This window comes from Temnothorax nylanderi, unplaced genomic scaffold (assembly GCF_030848795.1).
Source record: "Temnothorax nylanderi isolate EJ_2023f unplaced genomic scaffold, tnyl_v1.0 TNYL_tig0070_pilon, whole genome shotgun sequence".
NCBI lineage: Eukaryota > Metazoa > Arthropoda > Insecta > Hymenoptera > Formicidae > Temnothorax > Temnothorax nylanderi.
Window position 1 is genome coordinate 538345 of NW_027249132.1, and position 24238 is coordinate 562582.

Consider the following 24238-nt stretch of genomic DNA (forward strand, 5'->3'; position numbering starts at 1 on the left):
TTCACGCTCGATCGAACGTGCCGTGTCGTTATTCGATTAATCCGGTGGTTGTCGCCGATTGACCGCTCGCCAGGATTTCTGCCGTTAGTTCTACCGTTAATTATACGAATCATTGCTCGCGTTTCCACCTTTATTCCGACCGCCGAACACGTTCGCGTTATCGAGATTTCCATTTCAATTTCGCAGGTCGATTAAATAACGTTTTGACGTAATGGTATTTAATATAATATAAGTAGTTCAATATCTCTCTCCTCCCCCCCTCTCTCTTTCTCTCTCTTTGACATAGTAATTTTGTTTCATCAAGATCTTTCTATATGATTGTGTAATTGAATTATCTTAGTATCTAATTATTCTATTAATTAAAGACAAAATCAATATAATGGTTGAGTTTTGTCCTATTCTTAGATAGCATAACCGTGCTATTACAGTGCACTGATAGCAGCGTTCTATTCGACAATTTTGTCCATTCGAACAACTCATGATTTTACCGTGACCATGAATCATATCGAACACGTACACCCAATGACGTTGCATGCAGATGTGTCGATACCGAGCAAGGACTTTGTTGTCAATTATCTAGAGCCGTACGCAATGTTTCCTGTAACGCCTTTTTCTAAGCTCGTTAACATGAAACAATTAGTATCGTTTAGCACTTATATCTTTTGTCATGCTACGAGGAATATGCAGCGGAGCCACGGAAATACGTATAAGGCAAAAAAATATGAGGCCTCATTAAAACATGAAGATATATTTTGCCTCTATTTTCGAGCGCTTCATCCGCAACGCACTTATCGAGTCACTCTACTTTCTATTTGCGGCGATAGATAGAGGGACCTATTTGGCGAGTGCAGGCTATATACATTTTTCAAGGGTCATCGATAACGCGGGGAACGCAATAGGCCACCGCGAAGGAACGGAGGTCCATGATCGAGAGAGAGTCCAGTTTTATCTTCCCACACGTTGGAGACATTTAAATCCTTCGTGAACGAATTAACGCTAATTGCAAACGATCTCGCGAACACATACATTACCGTGGGAATGTCCCGTTAATTTTCCACATTTATTCGCGAGAACGCGCTGACGAATAATCGGATAGGCGCGACCGGGCGCGTGTTTCGTCCCGACGAAAAAGTTCCACGCGGAAATAAATTAACGACCGGTGTGTGTACGCAGTGTCGTCATTATGGTCAAAATCAGAGTAAAACAATTGTTCATTCATCTGTCAAGCTGTCGTACGCCCGTCGAGCAATGCGATACTCGCATCGATTCGCGCGACGATAAAGCCCTAACTACACTGCTCTATTTTTGACACGATATCATCGCGTGTCTAGTTATTTTGGACATGATAGAAAGCATAGATTCCTCTTCCGATCGTCGTGAAAAACATCTAGAAATAAATCGCTTTATTTCTTATTCGAGATGCTCGTTGCACGTTTTATGATAGGAGTACATTTCGCTTGATCAATAAAGACAATTTTTAAATCAATTTTATTCTAATTTAAAAATAGAAAAAAATAGTCTTCAGAATTCTTAAGGCTATTTTGTATTAAGAGCAGCAGACAAATGTCAATACGAGTCCATTCAAGAGAGATCATCGTAAAAGTCACGTAGTATAAAGGAGCTTTAATGCCTTGTACAAGCGTATTCAAACAGACGATTAGTTACCGGACGTGTAGAGCGAGTCGATTGAACGCGAATGAATTTATTATCGCGCCGCGTTCTCGCCTCATTCAATTATACCGGTGATCGCCGATGGTGTCGTTCCGAACGAGTGACGCTCGCATAATTAGTGAAACACCGTCGTCTACTCGGCGAGCGCTCTTTATTGACCCAGTGTCGCGAACTCCTCGACAGAGACGGACTTTGTCGACGCTACTTGCTCCTTCCCATTAATTAAGTCATGCTACGACGACGGCGCAAGAAGCTCACGGTTTGTTTTTCGAGGGACTCGTGCGTGCATGCGTGCGTACATGCTTGCGTGCGTGCGTGAGTGCGGGCGCACGTGCTACGAGCGCATTCACGCATTTTAAGAATGACTGCACCGTGCGACGGTGCAAAGAGGTAAAAGACATCGAGAGTGAGAGAGAGCGAGGGAAAAATCTGTTTGTTATTCAGGGATGAGCTCTGCCAGAACAAGTGTACATAAATATTATACACGTTATTGGCAAATATACACTATTCTGGATTATTTTTTTCCCTTAGACCATAATAGAAATCAAAATTCGAAATAGGAGGAATGATGAGTTATATAAGTAAAAATAACGAGCAAAAAATTTTCGATTATAATATCGCTCGACTGTTATTCTGCATCAAATATTGAGATTAAATTTTGATACAAAATACTTAATATTACACGGAGAGAATTTTTTGTTATATTTTACTCTTAAATTCACTACAAACTTGGGACAACTTGGCAACCAAGGAATTTTTAAAATATACAAAAGACATTTTACAAACAACGTGATAAAAATTACCAAGCAGATTGGTAAATTTTGAAAAATTATTGAAATTTCCTAGATATATTTTAGTAAAATTAATCAAACATTTTATATTTTAATGTAATAGATATTAATATTTTTTATTATGGTGGATATTAAGATATCAGAATAGCTCACATAAAATTCTTGGTGGTACATGTTATCCCACAATTACCATGATTTCAGGGTAAATTTTAAGAGAAAATTATCTCCGTGTAGAAAACAAAATGCTATCAAATTTTAACAACTCAATTAGTGGCATAAAAAATGTATAAGTTTTTCATTATACGCATTTACGTAAAAAGCAGATTTTACGATAAAAGCAACTGTCGCAACTGAAGAGCCTTGCAATTTTCCTCTATATCGTTCTCCCTCTATCTAAGGGCTGGAAGAGGGCGACGATTCGCCGTCGGTGATTCCTAAATGTATCGTAACGAACGCGCGCTTCTCCAACGAATTGTCTCTCTCGTGCCTGTCGACGGCAACGCGCAACTTGTCCGTAACTACAAAGCCAGCCCGCGGCAAGTTTGCCCGCGCGATTTCTTCTTCTCTCGTTATTCCGCGACCTCTTCACCGCCCGACACGCGCTTGCCTTTTTGCCCTCCTCGTCGAAAGATCACAGAAAAGCAATATAAAACGCGACCGCCCTGAGAGAGCGTCGTCCCCGAGCTCCTCAACACTGTAGCCCGGCGAGGGAGCTGAGAATATTTTGCGATGCTAATCGCGAAGTGGACGCACCACTTTTCGTGTACGAGCGCCCGCGAATGCGTGTTTATCCTTTGTTCGTCGTTCGGTCTTCTTTTTTTTTTACTTTGTATGTAGGTGTGATAATTTTAATCACAGCTTCGTTGAAAGACAAAGCTAGGAAAATAATCTCACGGGACACACACAGAACGTAAGAAAATCGATACTGTAACGTGAATTATGTAATATCTATAGAGTAAAAATATTCGTACTTCACGCGTGATATATAGTAAGTTGAAATTTGTCGGAAGTAATTTTGTGGACCAATTGTAAATGCGTAATAATCAGAATCCGATAAATTGTAGTCGGTTGATTTGCTTGTGCTAATTTGTTTCGCAATATTTGGAACAATTGAAATATGTTTAAAGTTAAATAAATATATATTACGTGCGCGTAATATATAATTTATTTATTTTTTCATTTATATTTATCGAGGAAAAATTATGTCTATATATATATATATATATATATATATATATAGAATATATATATTTCTTAAAGATCGAAGTTTATTGTTATTACTACTTTTAGGACACTTGGCATAATTTGTACTAAATGCAAGTGTTTCTTTTTTTTCTTCACCGCACCTGTCGTCAAATATTTCCGAAGAAGGACATTTGGCTAGGTCAGCGTGTATCGTACCTCTCTTCTTTGCCGGAGGAAACTATCGATTGATGCCCCAGCACCCCTCACATGTATACACCCTCACAGCTTTCAGCTCCTCTCTCTCGCACGCTCGCTCCCTCTCCCTCTCTTTCCCATTTCAGCCCTCTCTGCCTCTCTCCTCTTCATCGCTTTCTCTTTTGCTCCTTCTCCCTCTCAGCCTAGTTTTCCTCTACGCTTTGCCTCCGGCATAAGGGTGCGTTCGCGCGCTAGGCACTCACGTTCATGCAGTCGAAAAGAGCTCTACCAAGCTCCGTTTATCCATCCACGTTTTATATTTCTAATCCTACCCTTAAGATGTTTACGGAAGTTCCATTAATATTATGGTAGAGCGCGAGTATGTCCCTCGTCGTATCATTCATTCATTCATTACATAAATATTATTTCCGATCCTTTCTAAATATTTATAGCGATAACAAAACATTAAGATTCATGAAATCATTTTTTGATTTATTTTAAAACAGTATTACATTTCTTTCATATATATATAGTTTATGTAATTTTATGTTTGCATCAAGTGTTTTTAATGCACTCAAAATTACTTATTCACTTATCTGCATTACTTATTCAAGTTTATAATTTTTAACTTATTCAATATTTTTCATTATTTATTCAATCTTTATCCTGAACGATTAACTAGCTGAAGATGTTGCTCATCAATATCATAGTTACCCTGTTTAGCCAAGCCTATATTTTCCTTTTTTTTTCGGAATTGGAAAGGAACAATAGCTACGATTATTAACGCTGCTGGAAGCTGACCCACGATGGCCATTTCGATCGCGCAACTTCTTGATTAAAATCAACAAGAAATTACCATTATACGGTGTCCAACAGACGGCCCTTCCACCAATGATCGTCCTCCCCTCTGTATCTCTCTCTTGCCCCCTCATCTCATTCGTAATGTTCAGCGACGACGGGGGTACCGGACGATGTCCTTTTTGCAGACAATCTTCAGGGTTTAATTAAGGAACTTGGAAGAGCGGATGAACTCAATGAATGGGGCGGACGAAAAGTGAAAGGGCGACGCTGGGAGAACAGAGAGGGGTGGAGGGGTAGAAAAAGAGAGTCAAAATGTTCTTTACTAACCAGGATCGTAGCACGCGAACGCTTCTCTTGGGTCATTCCATGGTATATGTGCACTTTGCGCGTGCACGTGTGCGGAAACGCGCACGCATGACTGCACAACGCGTTCGTGTACACGGCTTTAAGAATTGTGTGCACCACCCTCGTTGTAGTCGGGAGTCGGGACGTGGAAAACAAACACCCATCCCTGGCTCGACGATCGAAAGAGAAGGCAAAATAAAGAAAGACGTCGTTATGGGAAGACAGAAAGAGAGAGAGAAAGATAAAGAGGAAGACAAGTTGTCGAGCGCGATCGAGCATACGAAGTCTAAAGCTTACAAATTACACCGTAAGCGCAAGAAAAAGAAAAAAATAAAAGAAAGAAAAATACGTCGTTAGTAAAATCGACCATTAAAAATTTATTTTGCGAGAAGCTTGAAAGCTATCACTTTTTTTAACACCGACGATGCTCGTTAACACTTGTTTTCATACCACACGATTTCCATTTTTGTTTGAGTGGTGCATACGTTTTGCCATGCCCCTGTAATATCGCTCTTATGCGATACAATGTTCTTTTTGATCTCTGTTACAATGGCATAAGAGTTCCTCGAGGAGGCGAAGGGGAGTGTGCTCGGAGCTTTACGCCGATCGTCGCGTGCCGCCTACGGAAAGTCAGCGATTTAGAGTGCGTGTATCCGAGGGGTTAATGACGACGTTAGTTAATGACGGCGTGCTTTGATGTGCCGCTCGTATACTGGAAAAAAGTCTCCCGCTTACGTAATTGTTTTGTAAACTGAGCGCGATGCTTTGACGGGAACGTCACGTGGGCGTGGGATTAAAATGTGTGTATATACGCTCTTTTTTTTTTTAACGAGGGAAAAGTTCCTGGCATTTCCTCGCGCGAGTTTGTGATCGATAATGGATTCCAAGCGATTTAGATTGCTTGGAACTAATACGATCGTATATAATCAGTGATTTAATTATAAGTTGTCTTTTGAATCGAAATATCTCACTCGAATCGGTTGCTCGCTCGTTCTCTGCGGAACTTAATTGTCTCACGTAAATCGAATGAATATATTTTGCTATATGTATGTGCATTATAGCATCTATTATGCATTAAAGGTCATTCACATAAATTCTGATATCCGATTTATCTTCTAGATGATAGAGGATGCAATGTACATATATATTTGTGCGCTTCAATCCTCATATCGAAGATATATAAGAGCTGCGCAAATATCGTGCTCGAGTTTGTGGCATTTATTAGTCGCCTAATGTCAATATTATGCTGTCTAATAACATTTCTCATTAAGATGTACTTCGATGCGAATATACATGCATAGTATACTATAAAAAGAGTCGATCATGCATTGTACAGATTGTGAATTATTTTATTTTCTCAAGATATGCCACGTCGCAATATTATCAAATACATATGTCAATCACCGAAGTATTACCCTTTTTCTCGCAATCACTTCTTGAACTGACGCTTCTAACGCTTATGATGTTTTAATCGTTACCTACGAACGCGATGAGAATATAATGAGCAATGTATTTACTAGGTTAATTAGGTGTTGGCAATAAACTTACTGTTACGTGTCCAGCATTACAACAACACTACGTCGGGGATGACTATGTCGGTTAGGCAATAATATCGCACTTACAGCACGTACAATTGTCGGAACTTTATTACTGTGAAATGAAAACATTAATTGCGGCTTTTCATGTTGATCCATTACCGCGCGTAAATGCTCGGGTTCATGTCGCCAATAGATTCCTCATTACGGACTTTCAAAAGAATTTGATCTCGATTATGCGCTTAATTTTTTTTTTCACGGCGACTTAGTCTCGCCTGCCCTCGTGCATTTCGCAAAAATAAAAAATAAAAAAAGAATTCACTTTTATACAAACTTTATTCGAATCCTTTTTCGAATATTCTCGAAATCCAGTCAATTCAAGCGCCTTTGAACGCGGATACTCGACGCTTCGAGGACGGTTGAATAGCCGCCGGCTTTCCTCCCCCTTCGTTCCTCCAATCAAATCCACTTGGAGAGAGACGGGATAACGAGAAATTCCTCTATCGGGGCAAAGCGTTGCAGGAATATCTGGATATCCGATTCAATAAAAGGAAGCAGAAAGGTGGCGAGGGCGGGAGTCATAAGTCGCCGAAGAGGAGCAACGCTATATAGCGCGCTCTCCTCTCTTTCGCTTTTCCCCGAGGGTGCCGTCGTTTACACGGTGTTTGCGGGGGCGCGACATTTATCTCCGCGCGAGCGCAACAAAGGCACATAATGAGAACATGTGTTGGATGCAGGAAGCTTCATTAGCGAGTCTGTTCCTTTTCACGCGGCGCATTATGTCATCTAACCGTCTGCGATGCGCGGATGTACCGAGATACGCCGCGAGTCGACGCCGCCAGTCGTGCACTTTCTTCGAATCACGAATATTAAAAATAGAACCAAGAAATACAGCGTTTGATTCGACATCGAGTCATCAATAGCTTTTGAGTTAAAAATGATACAAAAATTTAATTCTTGGCAAATCAAACTTAGCGAATTGTCCTATAAGATTATCGCGTAGAGAGAGTTGAAGTATTTTATTTTCGATCCTATCTGGCATTTCTTTGCTCAAGTTAATTCTTGTGACTTAGCATTCAACACCTATAAAACAAAATTTAAATAATCCAGCACAATTTATATTTATTGTAAAAATTTTAATTTATCGATGTTCTGTCGTACGATTGAACGATTATTTTATTTACAGTTTACGTCGAGGGCCAGGTGCTAATGTGCAAGACGCCAGTGGATATTCAGCTCTTCACCATGCAGCCCTGAATGGGCATAGGTAAAATATGCGTTTAAATACTTTTTAAAAATGCTTTAGTATTTTTACTTTGTTAAAATTTTCATGTTCTTCCCTTTATCGAATTTAAAAATAACCATATCTTCTCTAACATTTCCTAAAACATTTATTTGCAGAGACGTGGTCAGATTGCTGCTCCAATATGAGGCTTCCACCAATGTCATCGACGCTAAAGGTTCCTCGCCGCTTCATTTGGCAGCTTGGGCTGGGGACGCGGAAATTGTACGATTAATTCTCAATCAAGGCCCATCGGTACCAAAAGTGAATCTTGCGGTTAGTAGCATAATGTTGATTTTATGAAAATTCTGTGACAATACAAACGCGTAAAATGACTTTAGGATGCATTTCAAGATTTTGTGGCACTCAGAATATGTTTTAAAGTATCTTCTCATTGAAATAATGTAAGAAATTTATTTTACGAATGTCAAAAGTAATAGTTACTCCGTTAAGTGGAAATAGCTTCGATAAATGTCGCAAATCAATATGCAATATTTAGTTTAAAAAAAAAACTCTAAATATCATTTGGTTACAGACAAAGGATAACGAGACTGCATTGCATTGTGCCGCGCAGTACGGGCACACGGAAGTGGTGGCACAGCTGTTGCAATACGGATGCGACCCTAGTATCCGCAACAGCCGCGGAGAATCCGCGCTCGACCTCGCTGCGCAATATGGCAGGTAAATCGCGCACATACGAATATATCTTTTTCAGCGACTCAACCACATATTTTTTCGTACACACTTCATGATATTTGCGGATATTAAATTTTGCAATCGATATTGTCGCTTCGATCTCGGAGCAGGCTATAATATATCACCGATGTAAAGTAATCGTGGCGTTTCTTACAGATTGGAAACTGTGGAGTTACTCGTGCGAACGCATCCTGAATTAATCGAATCGCTTCGTAATTCTTCCTCATCTCTGATCTTCCCGCATACACCATTGCATTTAGCTTCACGCAATGGCCACAGGTAAGAGTTAATTTACTTGGCGTATATGAAAAAGAGTAATTTATAATCGCTAGAGTAATTCATAAGTAATTCATAATCGCTAGAAAGTGATAAAAATTAATTATTTAATGATACTGAGATATCATGTATTTTGAAAATGTAGTTGCCTTATTTTCCCTTTTTATCTCGTACGAATCGATTTAGCGGTTTTAATTATATTCCGATGAAGCACGTACAATGCCAATTTACCATCACAAGTGCGGGTATTTTTGTTTATCTAAGGACCGCATATCACTTCTTCCCGCGAAATGGTCACGCTAATTATTGGATAATGCGCAACGTGTATTGTGTTCGAGTACAACAATGGATTCGTTCGAGCTAACCATAACGATGTCGAGCCATTTGCAGTGCTGGCCATTAGAGCCAATCAGAGAGCACCGCGTTGCGTAATCCCGTCGAATGCGATATATGCGTCCTACGACTGGCATGATCCGATCCAACCCTCTACTGGTTACACGTCCCATATTACCGTCCCGTCGATTGCCCTCTCGTCCCTCCTCGAGCCACGCGAATGCGTCCGATCGCATCACACCGGCAGCCGCTCTGTCCATCCGTGCGGATTGCTGACCGCCTCCCGATTACGAGAATCGTATTAATCACTGCCGCCGAAACGTATCGACCTATATTAATCGTGATGGCGGCAACGGCAAAATACTATTCCTTTGCGTCTCAAAAATATGTTGGTTTCTCGCATTACGCTGTTTATTATATCGAGATATCATATCATTGCATATACATAATGATACAATGACTAATAAGTCATCGATATTAAATTGGAGTGGAAAAACCTTCTATGTGGAATAAATAATGTCATAATCATAACCATGTATCTTGTGTAATATTATTCAATTAACTGAACCGCGTAATGGGGTGACAAAGAAAGGAGCGGATAATCGATTACGTCGAACCCACATGATCAGATGGCGAAAAACTATAACTGCTATATTTCTTCGATAATCGTGAAAAATCCTTTGGTCTCTTAGAATCGCGACAGCAAATATCATTTCGGTATCACACGCTGTAACATCTCCGTTACCTGGTCGTTTCGCATTTAAATTTTGGTGTCGAGCGATATACGTTCTCGTTTAACAGGGCGCGATGCTAGTCCGTAATCCCGCTGTGAGCTTTTTGTATAATCGACGCCACGGAGACGAGAGCGGTGGACAGCGAGGAGATGCATGATCGTAACAGTCCGGTTGGCAGTCGAATCGAATCGTGAATCGCCGCGAAACGGCAGTCACATTGTAATCGGGTATAACGCCGGTTTTTCTGTGCAGCCTCGCAGCCGGTAATCGCTTTAACCGGCGTTTGCCGCTTATAATGCGATCGTATCGCGATATACAGTCCGGCGGCTGCATTTTCCGTCGATGCCAGCGCGCGAGGGTGCAGCAGAATTGGCCGGGGGGGTGCTGTTGGTGTGGGGTGGGCGTGAGAGAGAGAGCGTGCGGAACGTGACATTTTATCGCTCGAATTTTGGTTAAATAACGGCGCGCGAGACGTTTGCGCCTGTATACGAGTGCGAACGCGTACGCACGAGCTGTTTGGGCGTTTGGGCTAGATCAGCGTTTCTCAAACTGCAGCTACAAAAAAAAAACGCCACGAGGGATGAGAAAAGTATCAATGCATCAATAAAAGTCCATGTACATCTATTTACGTCCACAATGGATCGCGGATTGCGTGAATATTGAATTTATATACGTATATCTATGAAATCATCAAATATCAATAATGTTAAAGTAGGTAGTGTATAATAAAGTCATATTCTTATGTCTCGTATTCTTGCTATATTTTACACGGCGTAACTTTACACGACTAATATGTTCTTTTTTTTCACTATTTAAATTCCCTCTGTTCACTTTGGATCAATCTGTTGAATGTGTTAGAAGATTTCGATATCGCAAAGTTTGAGAGTCTCTGAGGTAGATGTACGCGCGCACGCGAGCACGTACACGGGAGAGGGGTTGCGTACATTGCGACGGTCGAGCTCACGCACGCGTTTCACGCGCGCACCATGATATTTAGTGGATCTACCAGTGTGGCTATATGGGGCTAGAACAGGAGGGGGATGGGGGGGAAGGGACTGTGTGATGGCAGAGAGGGATCAGCTTGGGGGAGGCGGACGCGGAGAGTAATGTCTATTATCGGATTCAATATCGATGCTCTCGGTAAGCCAGTATACAAATACCCCTATGCTACGGTAATAACAACATAGGTGCATGCGAATCCGATCTTCAGCCGCCAATCCTATATGCGACGGACGGCTGCGGTCACCGCAGTCGGTACACGGCCCATCCGATAGAAGGAAGGTAAAATCTGTGTTTCGATTAGGCGCCGATGGCAAATGCATCTCTGATAGTCTTAATGGCCTGTCGATGGATGGCAGTCGCGGGAGAAGCTTCCAGGTCGCTTAAATCCCCGAAGCTCTGGTTTCCCGCTCGAGATTTATTGTGAAATCCACATGTTATAGTCGACGATTTTTGTTATTTTTTTCCTAATACTTTTTAAGCTGGACTTTATTTTCTTATTTTTTGCGTAAAAAGCATAACAAAATGCGAAGCTACTCAAAACGCAATCTCTCTTTACATAAACGTGGTACACGTAGCAACTTTGAATAATTGCAAATTTTACGAGCCCGTTACATTTGTTATTTGAAACGTAAAATAAAATGCAATGAAATGTTCGTTTAATTTTGTTGCAGAGCGGTCGTGGAGGTCCTCCTTGCCGCTGGAGTTGATGTCAATACGAGAACATCAGCAGGGACCGCGATGCACGAGGCCGCGCTCTGTGGCAAGATGGAAGTGGTACGGGCGCTTTTAGATCGCGGAGTGGATTTGGGCATTAGGGATTCTCGGCAAAACACGGTGCTTGATCTTCTGGGACAGTTTCCGCCGCATGTTACTCAAGATATCACAGCGGTGATAAAAAGTACGGCTGCATTCGCATGCAATTTATTTTCGTAGCATCACGATCGATATATATATATATATATATATATATATATATATATATATATATATGTATGTGTGTATATATCGATTTACATATATATATGCTTATGTATCGGAATATACATATGTGTGTGTGTGTATATACACATATGTAATTAGTGGAATTTCTGTTGAGAGAACGTACGTTTCTAGTTTACTGCAGCGTTTAATTAAATCGCTCTTAGCCACATATAAAGATTTGCGTGTATTTGCATAACGTTATATTAAGCACATGGGATTAATCCCGAAATCTGTTTCTGCACACATTACGTGCGAATAATGAAACAACACGTTTACAATTTTTATCGTTACAACTTACATCGTACAATAACAATGATCATGACAATTCTTACTTTTTAAATTGCTACATATTAGAAGTATTTAAAAAATTAATTTCGTATTTTCGCTATTTTATTTCCTTCTCATTCGCTGCTCTGCAGCTACAACGCTGCAATTTCGTTAGTTTTGTCTGAAAATATTTATAAGTATTTCTATACGGATGATTATTGTGTACAATTAGAATTTCGATTTTGAAACAGGGCATCGGTCTTCCTCCGGTGTGGAAAGCGACGCCGATAGCGAGAACTTGCCGCCAATTCCGGTGCAGGGTGGCGACTCGTTGGGCAGCCCCTACGAAAATGTTCGTCCGGAGGATGATCTCTCCCCCGCGGAAGGAACGTCGCCTACTCAATGGCAGTTCTATCATAAGCCTCGGGACGACGATCGTCGCGTTTCCGGCACTTCCGTCATGTCCTTGTGAGTATTTTTCTTCACATTTATTGCATGTTGTGCGTTGCAATAATTTTTTATAGCGTATATATCAAATCTTTCCCCTATTTCCCCTCATTGATTTCTTCCTACTACGATGTCGTGATAGATAATGATACATGTTTGTACAGAACATCTAGTATAACTAATATATGTGTTCGTGTGATATTAGTAAGATATTAATTCGGCAGTAACCAAATAATTTACACCATCAGCGAAATATTATGAGAAAATTATACACATATATAATTGATAAGATAGCATAAAACGTACTATTTAAATATTTCGACGTATAAATATTTATTAGAACGTATTCAATAATATCTAGCAACGTACGTGTAATAATCAAAACTATTAACAAATAAATTACATTCATTTATTACACTTAACGCAAATTTTAATATATATCAAATGTTCACATACATATATTCTCACATATAATTATTCGAGAGGATTGAAACTTTGCACGTAAAATATAGTGAAAACGTATCCCTCTATCACTCAAACCATCTTTATAGAGCTCCCTCGGAAAAAAAATAGAAAGCGCGATTGGATCGGGTAAGCGCGGAGGCTCGTAATATTTTGCAAAAAGGCTTCGTGCGCGCACAGCGGCTGCGGCTGTGCTTTAATATAGAAGATGTTGGACAAACAAAAGCGTAGACGTGGACGGAGCGCGGAGTGAATGAGTGAGTGCCGGCCAAGCACCAGGGATGATGACGGCTGGTGCTGGCGCTGCTGCTACCGTTGGTATCCGTAGGAGGTGGAGAAGGTTGTAGGTAGAGGTTCTCGAACCGAAAAGGGAACCTGGATATGGGGCGGCGCCAGGGGGGGGTGAAACGCGAAGGTGGAGGAAGAGGTTGGAGGAGGTGGCACGGCCGCGTGTAGCCCCAGCGCGTTAAGCACCGCTTGGCTTGGTTTAATTTTCCTGATGTAGGCAGGCGAGATGGTGGGTCCGACCGCCTCGTTCGCCCCTAGGTCACCCCCGTTGCATCACCCCATTGGTACTCTGTGCCAGTGCTACCGCTCTAGCTGCTAAGCCCGACTGGTTGGCTCGTGGGGTACAGCGAGCGAGAGAGAGAAAGACGAAGACATAGAGTGATAGAGAGACGATGAAGGAAAACTCGGAGAGTAAGGGAGCGAACGAAGGAGAAAGAGGGACACGCAATATGTACGTGTGGAAGAGGGAGAAGGGAGCGAGAGAACGCGTGGGAGCTCCCGTTGATGTTCCCGCACTTCTACCATCAATGTTTGACGTCGGTAGCCCCGGCTTGGCCGCCTCGAAATGAATCTATCACGTTAAACAATGTAAATGTTAGCCCGTCTCAGCATAAAACTAATAACCATTGCTCTCTCCCTCGTGGTACGAGCGCGTGGCCTCCGCCGACCCCCTCGGGGCCGCGAACTCCTTTTTCGCTTCTATTTTCCGCGATCGTCGTGTTCCGTCCTCGTCGACGTGGCCTCATTAAATAGTCGGCACTTGCCTGTGAATGTCTTTAACTGAACCATATTTTGTCAATGGGAGCAGCTGTCTTTTCTATAGCGCGCATACGATTTACATTTACATCCTTATACATATAATGCGATCCTTACTCTTTGCTTTTGCGAATATTTTAATTTAAGCATTTCCGTTATTCGCGGAGCGATACGATTTAAATATTAAATAACATTAGCGTAATAAGATAGAACAATAAAACTCCGTCTAAACATTAAATTAAATTTCATTGAGTAAAGCATAGCTGAATATAGCAGTTATTCTAGCTTGAACGATATACGAGATTATATGTTGCTTGGCTTTGGATGTGCGGTTAATTGTTGGTAATCGATAACGGTTGACGTACCGGGGTGCGCGTTTCAGTGAAGACGAGCAGTACGGGGACTCGGTGAACGGAGTACGGAGGGCCCTCCAGCAGACAGAGGACTCCGACCCCAGTTCCGTCTTCGACAGCGTCTTTATGTCCCTATCCGACACTCTCAACTCTATAAATACTCTCGAAAGTTCCGACCAAACTCCTGAAGATATACCACAAAACACTACCAAAAGAACACCATTACCATTCGACACTACACGGTAATGACACGCAAGCATTTTGCATCACATAGTTGCATTAGAAACAACATGAATACTTCATAATATCGAATCAACGTTTTCGAAGGTAGTCTTGATTAGAGTAGCTTACATGCATGTACTCGGCTGTAGAACATTTTGAAAATTATTCACGCGTATTTTGATGTTGCTGCTAAAGAATACCGCCTAATACTTGAGACAAATACAATTTCAAGATATGCTGTTAGCGCGCAAAATGTAACGGCGTGTAGACGTGAGAAATATTTGTATTTCTTGCTGATTAATCGAGCGGAAGCGTACGTTTCCGACATTCTCGATCTATCGAGTCGATTTATCATCGACCAATAATAGATAGCCGATTGGTTCCGCTGAAACCCCGAGTTTTGGTTGCACAGGGGCTCCGACAGCGGACTGTACCAAACTCCACCCGTGCCACGCGGCACAATGGAGGGTAGCTTCGTATCAGAGGACCTGTCCTTGACATTGCCCACGGGATACGGGGGCAGAGAGTCCGACCAATTGAGCGTATCGTCATCCTCGAGCGTCGGCGGACCGAGCCCACGGGACCGTCGTTGTTTGCCCAACGATTCCAGCACCGGGATTTACTTGCCAATGGCACCCCTGTCCAGCTCGCTACACAGCCCCGCTTCCAACAATAAAGTCTCGGTAAGGTCCCCGGTTTATCTAAGTTATGAAGATATATTCGATGACATGAATATATGTTTTCGATTAAAATTAAAGAGATAAAATTGCCTTGCGCCCTTTCTCGAATTAATCGCGAATTAAATTTTTTGGGAATATTTGTGAATGTGACGACAATTCGGACGCGTGAGATAATCCGCGAACGTGAAGAAATATTCGCTTCTTCTTCCGCAGCCGACACCGCCCAAGAAGCCGCCTAGACGAAATCTCTCGGTATCCCCGACGCACCTGCAAACGCAGATGTCTTTATCAGCCGACAGTTCGGTAGGGCCGAGCAATTACGAGTACTTGTTCTTGGCGCGCAGCGGTGCGCGAAGTCACATCGATCTTGAGCAGCTGCAGAAACGGCGCGATCAGCTGCGACACGTTACGCGAAGCGTGGATCAGTACGTGGAGATGAAATCGCGGCTGGTCGGGGCCGATGAGAAAGGCCGCGAGTCCGGGGTGGAGCCGGTAGCCATAACGTCCATCTACGAGAACCGGCCGGTCAAGATGCTGAATCCGCGTAGGAAATTACGTAGACACGCGTACGAGAACTACGAGCCGGAGAACAGCTCGTGCACCGACAAATCACCCTGCAGCGACGGCGACGCGGTGATCCAGGAGCAAACGTTCGTATCGAGCGCGTTTCTCACCCTGAGGTCTTCCCAGGAGAGTCTCCTCGATGAGAGGCGTGAGATAGCGGACGTGCAATCCGCGTCCGAGAGTCGCGAGGCCACTGACAAACGTCTCAAACGCGTGCAAATGATGCTGCCGACCAGCCCTACGCATTACGTTCAACCGCCTACCCCTGATCATCCGCCGCCGTCCGCCATGCAAGCGGAAAAGTCCATCCACGAGCGTATTCGTCCGCTCAGCCAGGTAAGTGCTATCAGCGGCTATTACTCCACGCAGAGGCACCGGGTTGACGGATGTGTAATGCCTAAAAGATAGCGGGCAGTTAATAAAAGGTCATTAGCAACGTGCTAGTGGCTGATGATACGTGATAAGGTAAATGTACCAATGCCGGGACACTTAAGACCTATGTCTAGACATCTTTATCATTTTAGTTTTTTTTTTAATAAGTATAACACGAATTAAAATCAAAGATAAAAATATAATACAAGAAAAATATTTTTATCTTTAAATTCTTTGATTTTTAATTCACGTTATAACTTATTTAAGAACTAAAATGATAAAAATGATAAATGTCCAGACATAGGTACGTGTCCAGACATTGGTACATTTACCTTAATATCTTATTACGAGCTTCCGCAACAACGCAAGTTTCAGGCGTGTTTATTAGACTATCGAAAGAAACGCGATGATTATCTTTTTCATATATAAAAATCGGTACCATTCTTGTAAAATAAAGCTGCTTTAGAAAATCATATTGACAAGTTGTGAATCAACGGATGGTTCTCTTAAAGCGACTAACATAATTTCCTATCCCCGCATTAACTCGTACGTGCGTGCATGCAAGATTCTCGATTTCCCGTGAGAATTCCGCGGTTCGTTTCAAACGCAGTAGCAATTTCAAATGGGAGCGTTTCCGCGATTTGTCGCGCGGCACTCGGCGAAGCGTGCAACGGCGGTTCAATTTTGCATCCTCGGCTGCTGCTTGGAAGTACGGCAATCAGTAGACGTTTATACGTATGTTGTATGTACATCCGTCTCATACGTCTCGAGGAATACCGAGATATAGTCCCGCTAAAGACGTGTTAGATCGTGGAGACTCCGCGCGGAGAACGCGGGGGAGTTTAGAGCGCCGCCGCGCCGATGGTTTACGCGAAACTACCGATCCTTTAAGCCGCGCTCGTGACGTAAGAACTTGGCAACGTGCGCTCGTTAAGGGTTGCCATTAACGCTCTCACTTGACCTGGTGCCTTGGACAGTAGATAAGCAGTCGACGTCTTACCAGGTTACGTTTAATATACAAGCTGTGTTTGATCTGTGATGCGATTTACAAGGATTCGTCCCTCTGCCTCGCTCGCAGCCGCCGTCGCTGCTTTCGGCCTGCCTCGCTCGTTTGCTGCCGTTTGCGCGTCGCCCTATGATCGTTCTGCTGTGAGACCGACTACGTTCAATTCCCATCCACCGCGAATGGATATCCATAGCACATGACGCAGGTTCCAGCGCACTCCTGCCTCCCCCTCCCCCTTCTTCTCTCTTCCACTTTCTCTCTCTCTCTCTCTCTCTCTCTCTCTCTCTCTCTCTCTCTCTCTCTCTCTCTCTCTCTCTTTGCTCTTTCCACGGTATCTCTCTGCCATCCACCCCAGCTTCTCTCTACCGTTTCCTATATGCATTCGCAATCCGTGTCTTTCAGTCGGCTATACACGCTTGACGAAATATCACACAGTGAATATATCCAGAAAGGAGTCGGTGAATGCGGCGAAGACGGCGAACTCATGTGTACAGCCGGTGGTACCGTGTAACATCGCTTGCTTGGGAGATGATCGATGTCTTCATCATGCAAATCGTCTATTTGATAGACATGGATACCTTCTTCTCGTAACATGCTGCATATATCCTTTCTGGTATTCGATGAGTTATAAATCCCTTCACTCCCCATTGGACTATCAGGCGATTCCTACACATTTCCGGATTCGAAATTTAAATAAGATCCAAAGATCCGAGTCACGAGATCAAACAAGTATACGTATTGGAAATTCCAATCAACGAGATATCTCGAGGAAGCTATTGAGGGTTAACTTGATATCGGTAATATCGCACAATTTACACGACTAATACCGCAACGTTCGTCGGTCGACTCGCGATAGTATCCGAGTAGCGTATTCTCAATTCGTTGAGCAGCTGATATGATTCGATGATGGAGATCGAACGCCGTTACGGCAGCCGAAGACAGCGTGCTCGGCACACGGAGGCAGAGGGTCTCCGCGAACCTGTCGGAGGAAGGACGAAGAGATGGGAGAACCCTCTATGGATGGTTGCTTCTCACCCGTCAACTTCCGCGAATCCAGTAGAGCGGCAGAATGCAAGACGCCGACACCCTTTGAATAATGAAGCCCTCGGCTTCTATGCCTGTCTGACTTCGCCTCGCGAACGCTCGTTCTCCGTTGCCGTTAGGAGAGAGAGAAATTCACGAATTTGTAGCGACGGTTTCCGGCCGTCTCCTCGAGACGCTCTCGGCGTTTTACAGATGATACCGCGGAGCGTTTGTCGGGCCTCTGACGTCAAATTTTAATTGCGTTAGAGCCTTTCTAGAACGCGCGATGAAATAGCAGCTCGCCGTTTCGTGCAGTTTGCACTTAGTAAATCAAAACGCGAGGTCTCTTTGAGTGGCGTAACGCAATTTTCGGTGGTTTAATACGCCTCGCTGTTAAACATAAATGACGTTACGTTGACCGCGTTGGTTATAGCTTATTATTAATATAACGTAATATGTAAAAATACATATAAAAATACACATATGTAATTAAACGTAAATCTGTACAAACTATACTAAGTTGTAACTTTAATTATTATCAGTATTAAGGTTATTCACACACATCCTCAGTTATTCATCTTTCATTTTTTAGAATAAAAATAATTTTTGATGTAGATATAAAATAATTCCTATGTGAACTACATCGCAATATTTGCAGCAATAATTCTTTGCGGATCATAAAATTCAAGAATGCTGGAAAAATCGTATTATATTTGTCATTTATGACTCGCCGTCAGCGGAATCGAAAGAATTAATGTCAAAAGGTATAGATTTTTATTCGAATAAATAAATATGCTTTAGGTTGACCACGCGTATTTATTTTCCCTCCGATTTACATGGCATATTTCTCGCGTGCCTGCACGCAAACGTTTCGTTTCAATAAATTTTCATCGCGATAGGATTGGCTTCATTTTTCCATCGTGTGATTTGCCGCGGCTCGACGCGACGCGACGCAACGCGACGCGGCTCACGGGGGAATTTTTATATCGACTGTAAATATCCGTGTATAAAATACGAATGTTGACAATTTCGTGATAACGGCGATATATGTCCAGAGTAATAGTGGTCGCGGGCAAATTGTAAAACGCAACTGCCATAAATCCAACAACATGATCAGTATCCGAGTTTTTCACGGCAGATATTGAAGGCTTGGAAATCGAAGCGTCGAAAATGTGCCCTTTCCCGCAGTATTTCCCTGCAATATTTGTAGCGTGTACTTTAGGCGGGAGGGAATCTCGCTTCTTCTTCAAATGGCGCTGATTTGTCAATAGGTGTACAAGCGAAGATCCCGCGACATGGAAACGGAAACGGACGAAGATCTGCTGCAATTTCCCACCGGTGGATCACTCAACGCGTCAAGCGGTTCGCTGTCCAGCGTATCGCTGTCCGACAAGAGCATGTCCACGGACAATGTCGAGGAATACTTCGGCGACGTGCCGTTTGCAGGTAAACAGCAACGCACGCTTGGCTGCACCGCATGACGCTTCTTTCTGCCCACGTGTACATGCATAACCGTTGTGTTACGTTTCTGTCTTTTTACCGTCTGTCTGAAACACCGCTAACGCGACGATTGGGGACGTTTCTTGGGACATGCACTCTAAAAGCAAGTCTCTCGACTCTTTTCCCGTTTAAGTACGCAATGTATTGTTGAACTCGTACTGCATTGGTGAAAACGGGGCAGGAAGCTACGAGGCGAGTTGTACATATGTATAGTGTCACCTAAAGGTGATGGTGTTGATGCTGAAATAATTTTATGTATTCAATTTCATGTATTAAATTACTTTCATCCCCCGTCTGTTATCGACATTAATATTTACATATTTGTGGCGTTCGTGTAACAGCACAGTATATATTTATATCACGACCCGGAAGGTTTGACAAATGGATGTAATAACGGCATGAAGACATAAATCGGTACTATTTTTATCCTTTTCACTATTTTTGCTTCCATTTCCTTATCGGTACATAGATATAAAAGAGAGAGAGAGAGATTTTGGAGCATTGCAACACAGATCTTATTCTTACTCGTGTAATAAACTAATAAAATATACGTTAGGAGCAGCTGGTCTGCGTAACAGTATCTAGAAGATATATTTTAAAGTAATTGTGTGTGTGTGTATATATGTATATACACATTGTTTGCAATTAAAATTTATTTCAATAATAACTTGGTACATGTAACTGATTACCTAAAAGTTCGCAAATAAGATTGTCTTGCATCGTCGGAGAAATTGAGATAAAGAGGACTTCGTAAAAGACGTACTTTGGATATTATGCACAAACTATAAAGAGTATTAAAGTGATTTGTGTACCTACACGCGATATTTAATCCAATACAAGTGATATTTATATTTTCATTACCCATTTTAAGGAGTATTCTATCGTACACTCGCCCTTTTGTAATGCCGTACCACAAAACGAACCTTCCGAGTCTGCTCCCGAAAGAACAGATAAATCACACGGGGTGGTTTTCTCCCCCCCCCTCTCCCCCCACAAAAGAAAACGTTCTGTACAGTGTGCGACGTAGATCTTCTTTGGCTTGATCGAGCCGGACGTACTTTAGCGTCAGGAACACCGAAAAAGAAGTCCGAATTTTCGTCGGTCGTGTTTCGGCAGTTCGGAAGTAGTTCTACGTAGTGGTCCGTTTTAATCGAAATTCGCCCTATATCTTTCTTTGATTTTGGGCGGCGTCGATATGGAATACGGATCGGCGCATCTATGTTCCCCGAAACGCGGCCCCGGTTTTCCTACGGTAATAAAATCTGTCGGTTCTGGATTTCAATCTTTGCCGACGCAAAGCGAAAGACGTGCCGCGCAAGCACAATCGTTGTAACAAAAAGCTAACGATCCGAGTTCGTTATTCGGGCTAGCTCGGTGCTCCCTGTTATCGATAGTTATTCCCGGTTAATCTAATGGATTAGGCGAAGTCCTTCGTAGCGAATGATAGAAATCTCGAAAACAGAGTGTTCATCGTATAGAAATGTTAGAAATATTAGGAATTTTACGCATGTTACGATTAGAGAGACATAAATAGTTCCTTAGATTGTATACTTATTACAAATAGCATTGCGATGTATACATATCGATAGTCGCTTTATTACATATCTTCACTTTTATCTTCGCCTCAATATGTCAATAATGTATGCGGGACAAATCAGATTTCGATTGCGTTATATATTACTTGATATAGGTAGTAAATACATAGCTAGTCTATTAGAGAATCGTCCGCATAAATAAAATCTTTCTCTGGAAATATTTAATATAATTCCAATAATTAATTACATGCACAAAATAACATTATGTACGACCTTGTACATTTATCTCGCGTTATTAGAATTTAATGAAATTAAATTATTTTATAACGTTTTATTTTGTATATAATGCGCCTGGTAGTTGATATTTCACGATATTTAATATTTATATGAGATATACAACATTTGCATGTCGAATGTGCAATTTAATGCAGCAAGGTAATTGTAAGAAAGGCTATAAATGCTTGAGAGAGAAACTGAGATTAAGGATTCAAAAGACTGGAAATTATATCGCAGAGAAGAGAGTTTTTTGTTATGTTTTCTAATTAAAATTATATAAATATATATTTAAAAAAAAGATATTCTATAGATATTTATATATAGTAAATTGTTTATATATATTGTAGGTTCGGATTACCATGTATTTTTATTGAGTCATATAGATATTAGAGATATATCTGATTTTGATATTTCTTTTTTTTAAATATTAAGTATATGATATTTAAATATATCCAGAATGTATTAATGTCTATACATTGCTATAATACTGAACTGAATAGTAATGTCTTCTTCCCACACAATTAAATGGCATATCTTACGATAATAACATTAATACTAAATATCAACAATTACATAATTTTTATCTTTATTATATACATATTAATTGATATGCATGCAGCATACATGGTTATATATTTATTCACTCCAAGCGTAATAATTGCGGATTAATTATGAATTAATAAACCTTAAATTGTGATCAATTCTGTGATTTTTTGATTCAAATATACTTAGAACATTTATGAGACGCTAAAATAAGAGACGGTGTCATCTGATACATTGAATTAGGTCTGATAATATTATACCTTATTTTACGACTGATTTAATATTTTATTTTGCGTCAAATGCTTCGTCCAAATATTATAATGGCCAACCTCTGTGTATACGTATATAAAATTATACAAATATGCGCGATATATTTACATTTTAAATTTAAGCAATTATAATATCCTTCATGTGCTAATAAACGTTATGCTGCTATTGTATGCGATGTCTTGAGTCATTTTGTCGCTTATGTCTCTCCTCTGAGCTTTCGCAAAATTTTTTTATCCGTTATAATGCCATTGTAGTTTGCAGATTCATCATCCTTTTTATTATAATCTTTGTTATTCCGTAATAATAGACCGGTCATGTGATCACAGTTTAATACTTATTTCTTTTCCAAAAATCCCGTCCCAAATATGATAGGATATATACAAGATTTTCAACAAGATAAATTTTTCTAATTATATTTCTAGTGAAGTCTATTTGAAAGAATTTTGAGTATTTTATTTCTTCGATAATGAGAATTTGTCCTGTTGCTATCTTGTATATATTCCAAATTACGCAATTATAAAAAACATGTCACATTTTGATGATAAATCCTAGCACAATTTATGGCAGTATATTTTAAGTATCATTTTTCGGTATATTTCTAATTAATCCAGATTGCAATAATATTTTCGGATTAATCCCCAAATGTGTAAATATGGGAATAACAACTTAACTAAATAAGTTAAGGGAAAAACGTATTTAATGTTTGGCAAAACTTTATTTACGATATTGTAAGGAATCGCGCTGCGTTTATATTTTATATGTGCATGTTTTGCAATTTGTTTAACTTCTGTGGCTGCATACTCTGAATATTATACGTGATTTTTAGTGATCAACTGCGTGATATAGTCTTATATATATCGTGTATATTTGTTATGTTCAGCGTGAGTATAAAGCGTGCGATTAAAACTCGTATGCAAAAAAGGATACTGCAGTGTGTATTGTAACGAAAGATAAAAGTGGAGCAAGGTGAGTCTCCATGAATAACACATTGTTTTATCGGACACACTTTGCTGGTCTATCTTTGTCACCCGTATATACATAATGACAAATTATGCAACTTACGTTACAAAGTTATATCTTTTCTTCTCGTCGCAAGTGCAAAACAATTTTTTTGTTCATATAATGTACGTGAAATGTGCATTTTTCAAAATCTATATAAAAGCGACATGACACGATTACGCAACGTATGCCCCTCACGTTTCGTGGTGAGTGTGCAGAAACTTAAAATGGATATTTAATGATAAGACAATGATATTTAATGACAAGGCTTTGTCGGATTTTAAATGAACTCTTTATCAATATCATAAGTGTTATCCATGCAACTTTTCTCAAGATAAAGGCAAAATTCATACTTTATCAAGTAAATTAGTTGCCCTAGGTTACATGGCGAGATTAATTGATAGACTATTTATCCAGTTTTTATTTTTTGTCTATATATTTACTTATGCCATATTATTACAATATTTATATTATCACAATAGTTTATTATTACGACAAAATGCATATCAAGAAATTTATTGAAATTATAATGATTAATAATATCGTCTCCGAAATCTCTATGATCCTATTTCATTAACAATTACTAAGTGTGTTTTAAGACGAATCGCATTACACTTGATAGCTGGTAAGTGGACGATTAATATGTTGCTTGCAGTAAGACGAACGATATTATGACATCCGGTGGGATACGTGTTACAAGCGAATACATGTTGACCGTGCGTTCCCAACCGCGTTAACTCGTAATAAGATACGGCAATTGCACATAGACATACGCATACGATCGTTTCGCATGGCAATTCTAACCGATAAATGTCGCGAGAAATTAATTTAACATTAATAATTTCTAT

At 40.8% G+C, this 24238-nt stretch overlaps 1 protein-coding gene across 2 annotated transcripts in view; it reads left to right on the forward strand.

The window, feature by feature from the left end:
* Positions 1-24238, forward strand: part of LOC139773851 (ankyrin repeat and SAM domain-containing protein 1A) — a 47331-nt gene that overhangs the window by 738 nt on the left and 22355 nt on the right. Inside the window, exons 2-11 of one of the 2 annotated variants that reach the window (XM_071708626.1) lie at positions 7710-7790; positions 7925-8081; positions 8341-8486; positions 8658-8780; positions 11518-11744; positions 12346-12562; positions 14430-14642; positions 15035-15305; positions 15516-16202; positions 19539-19713. In XM_071708626.1, the coding sequence (XP_071564727.1) occupies positions 7710-7790; positions 7925-8081; positions 8341-8486; positions 8658-8780; positions 11518-11744; positions 12346-12562; positions 14430-14642; positions 15035-15305; positions 15516-16202; positions 19539-19713 (2297 nt within the window). The remainder of the gene's footprint in view (positions 1-7709; positions 7791-7924; positions 8082-8340; positions 8487-8657; positions 8781-11517; positions 11745-12345; positions 12563-14429; positions 14643-15034; positions 15306-15515; positions 16203-19538; positions 19714-24238) is intronic. The other variant, XM_071708627.1, reaches the window with a different exon arrangement.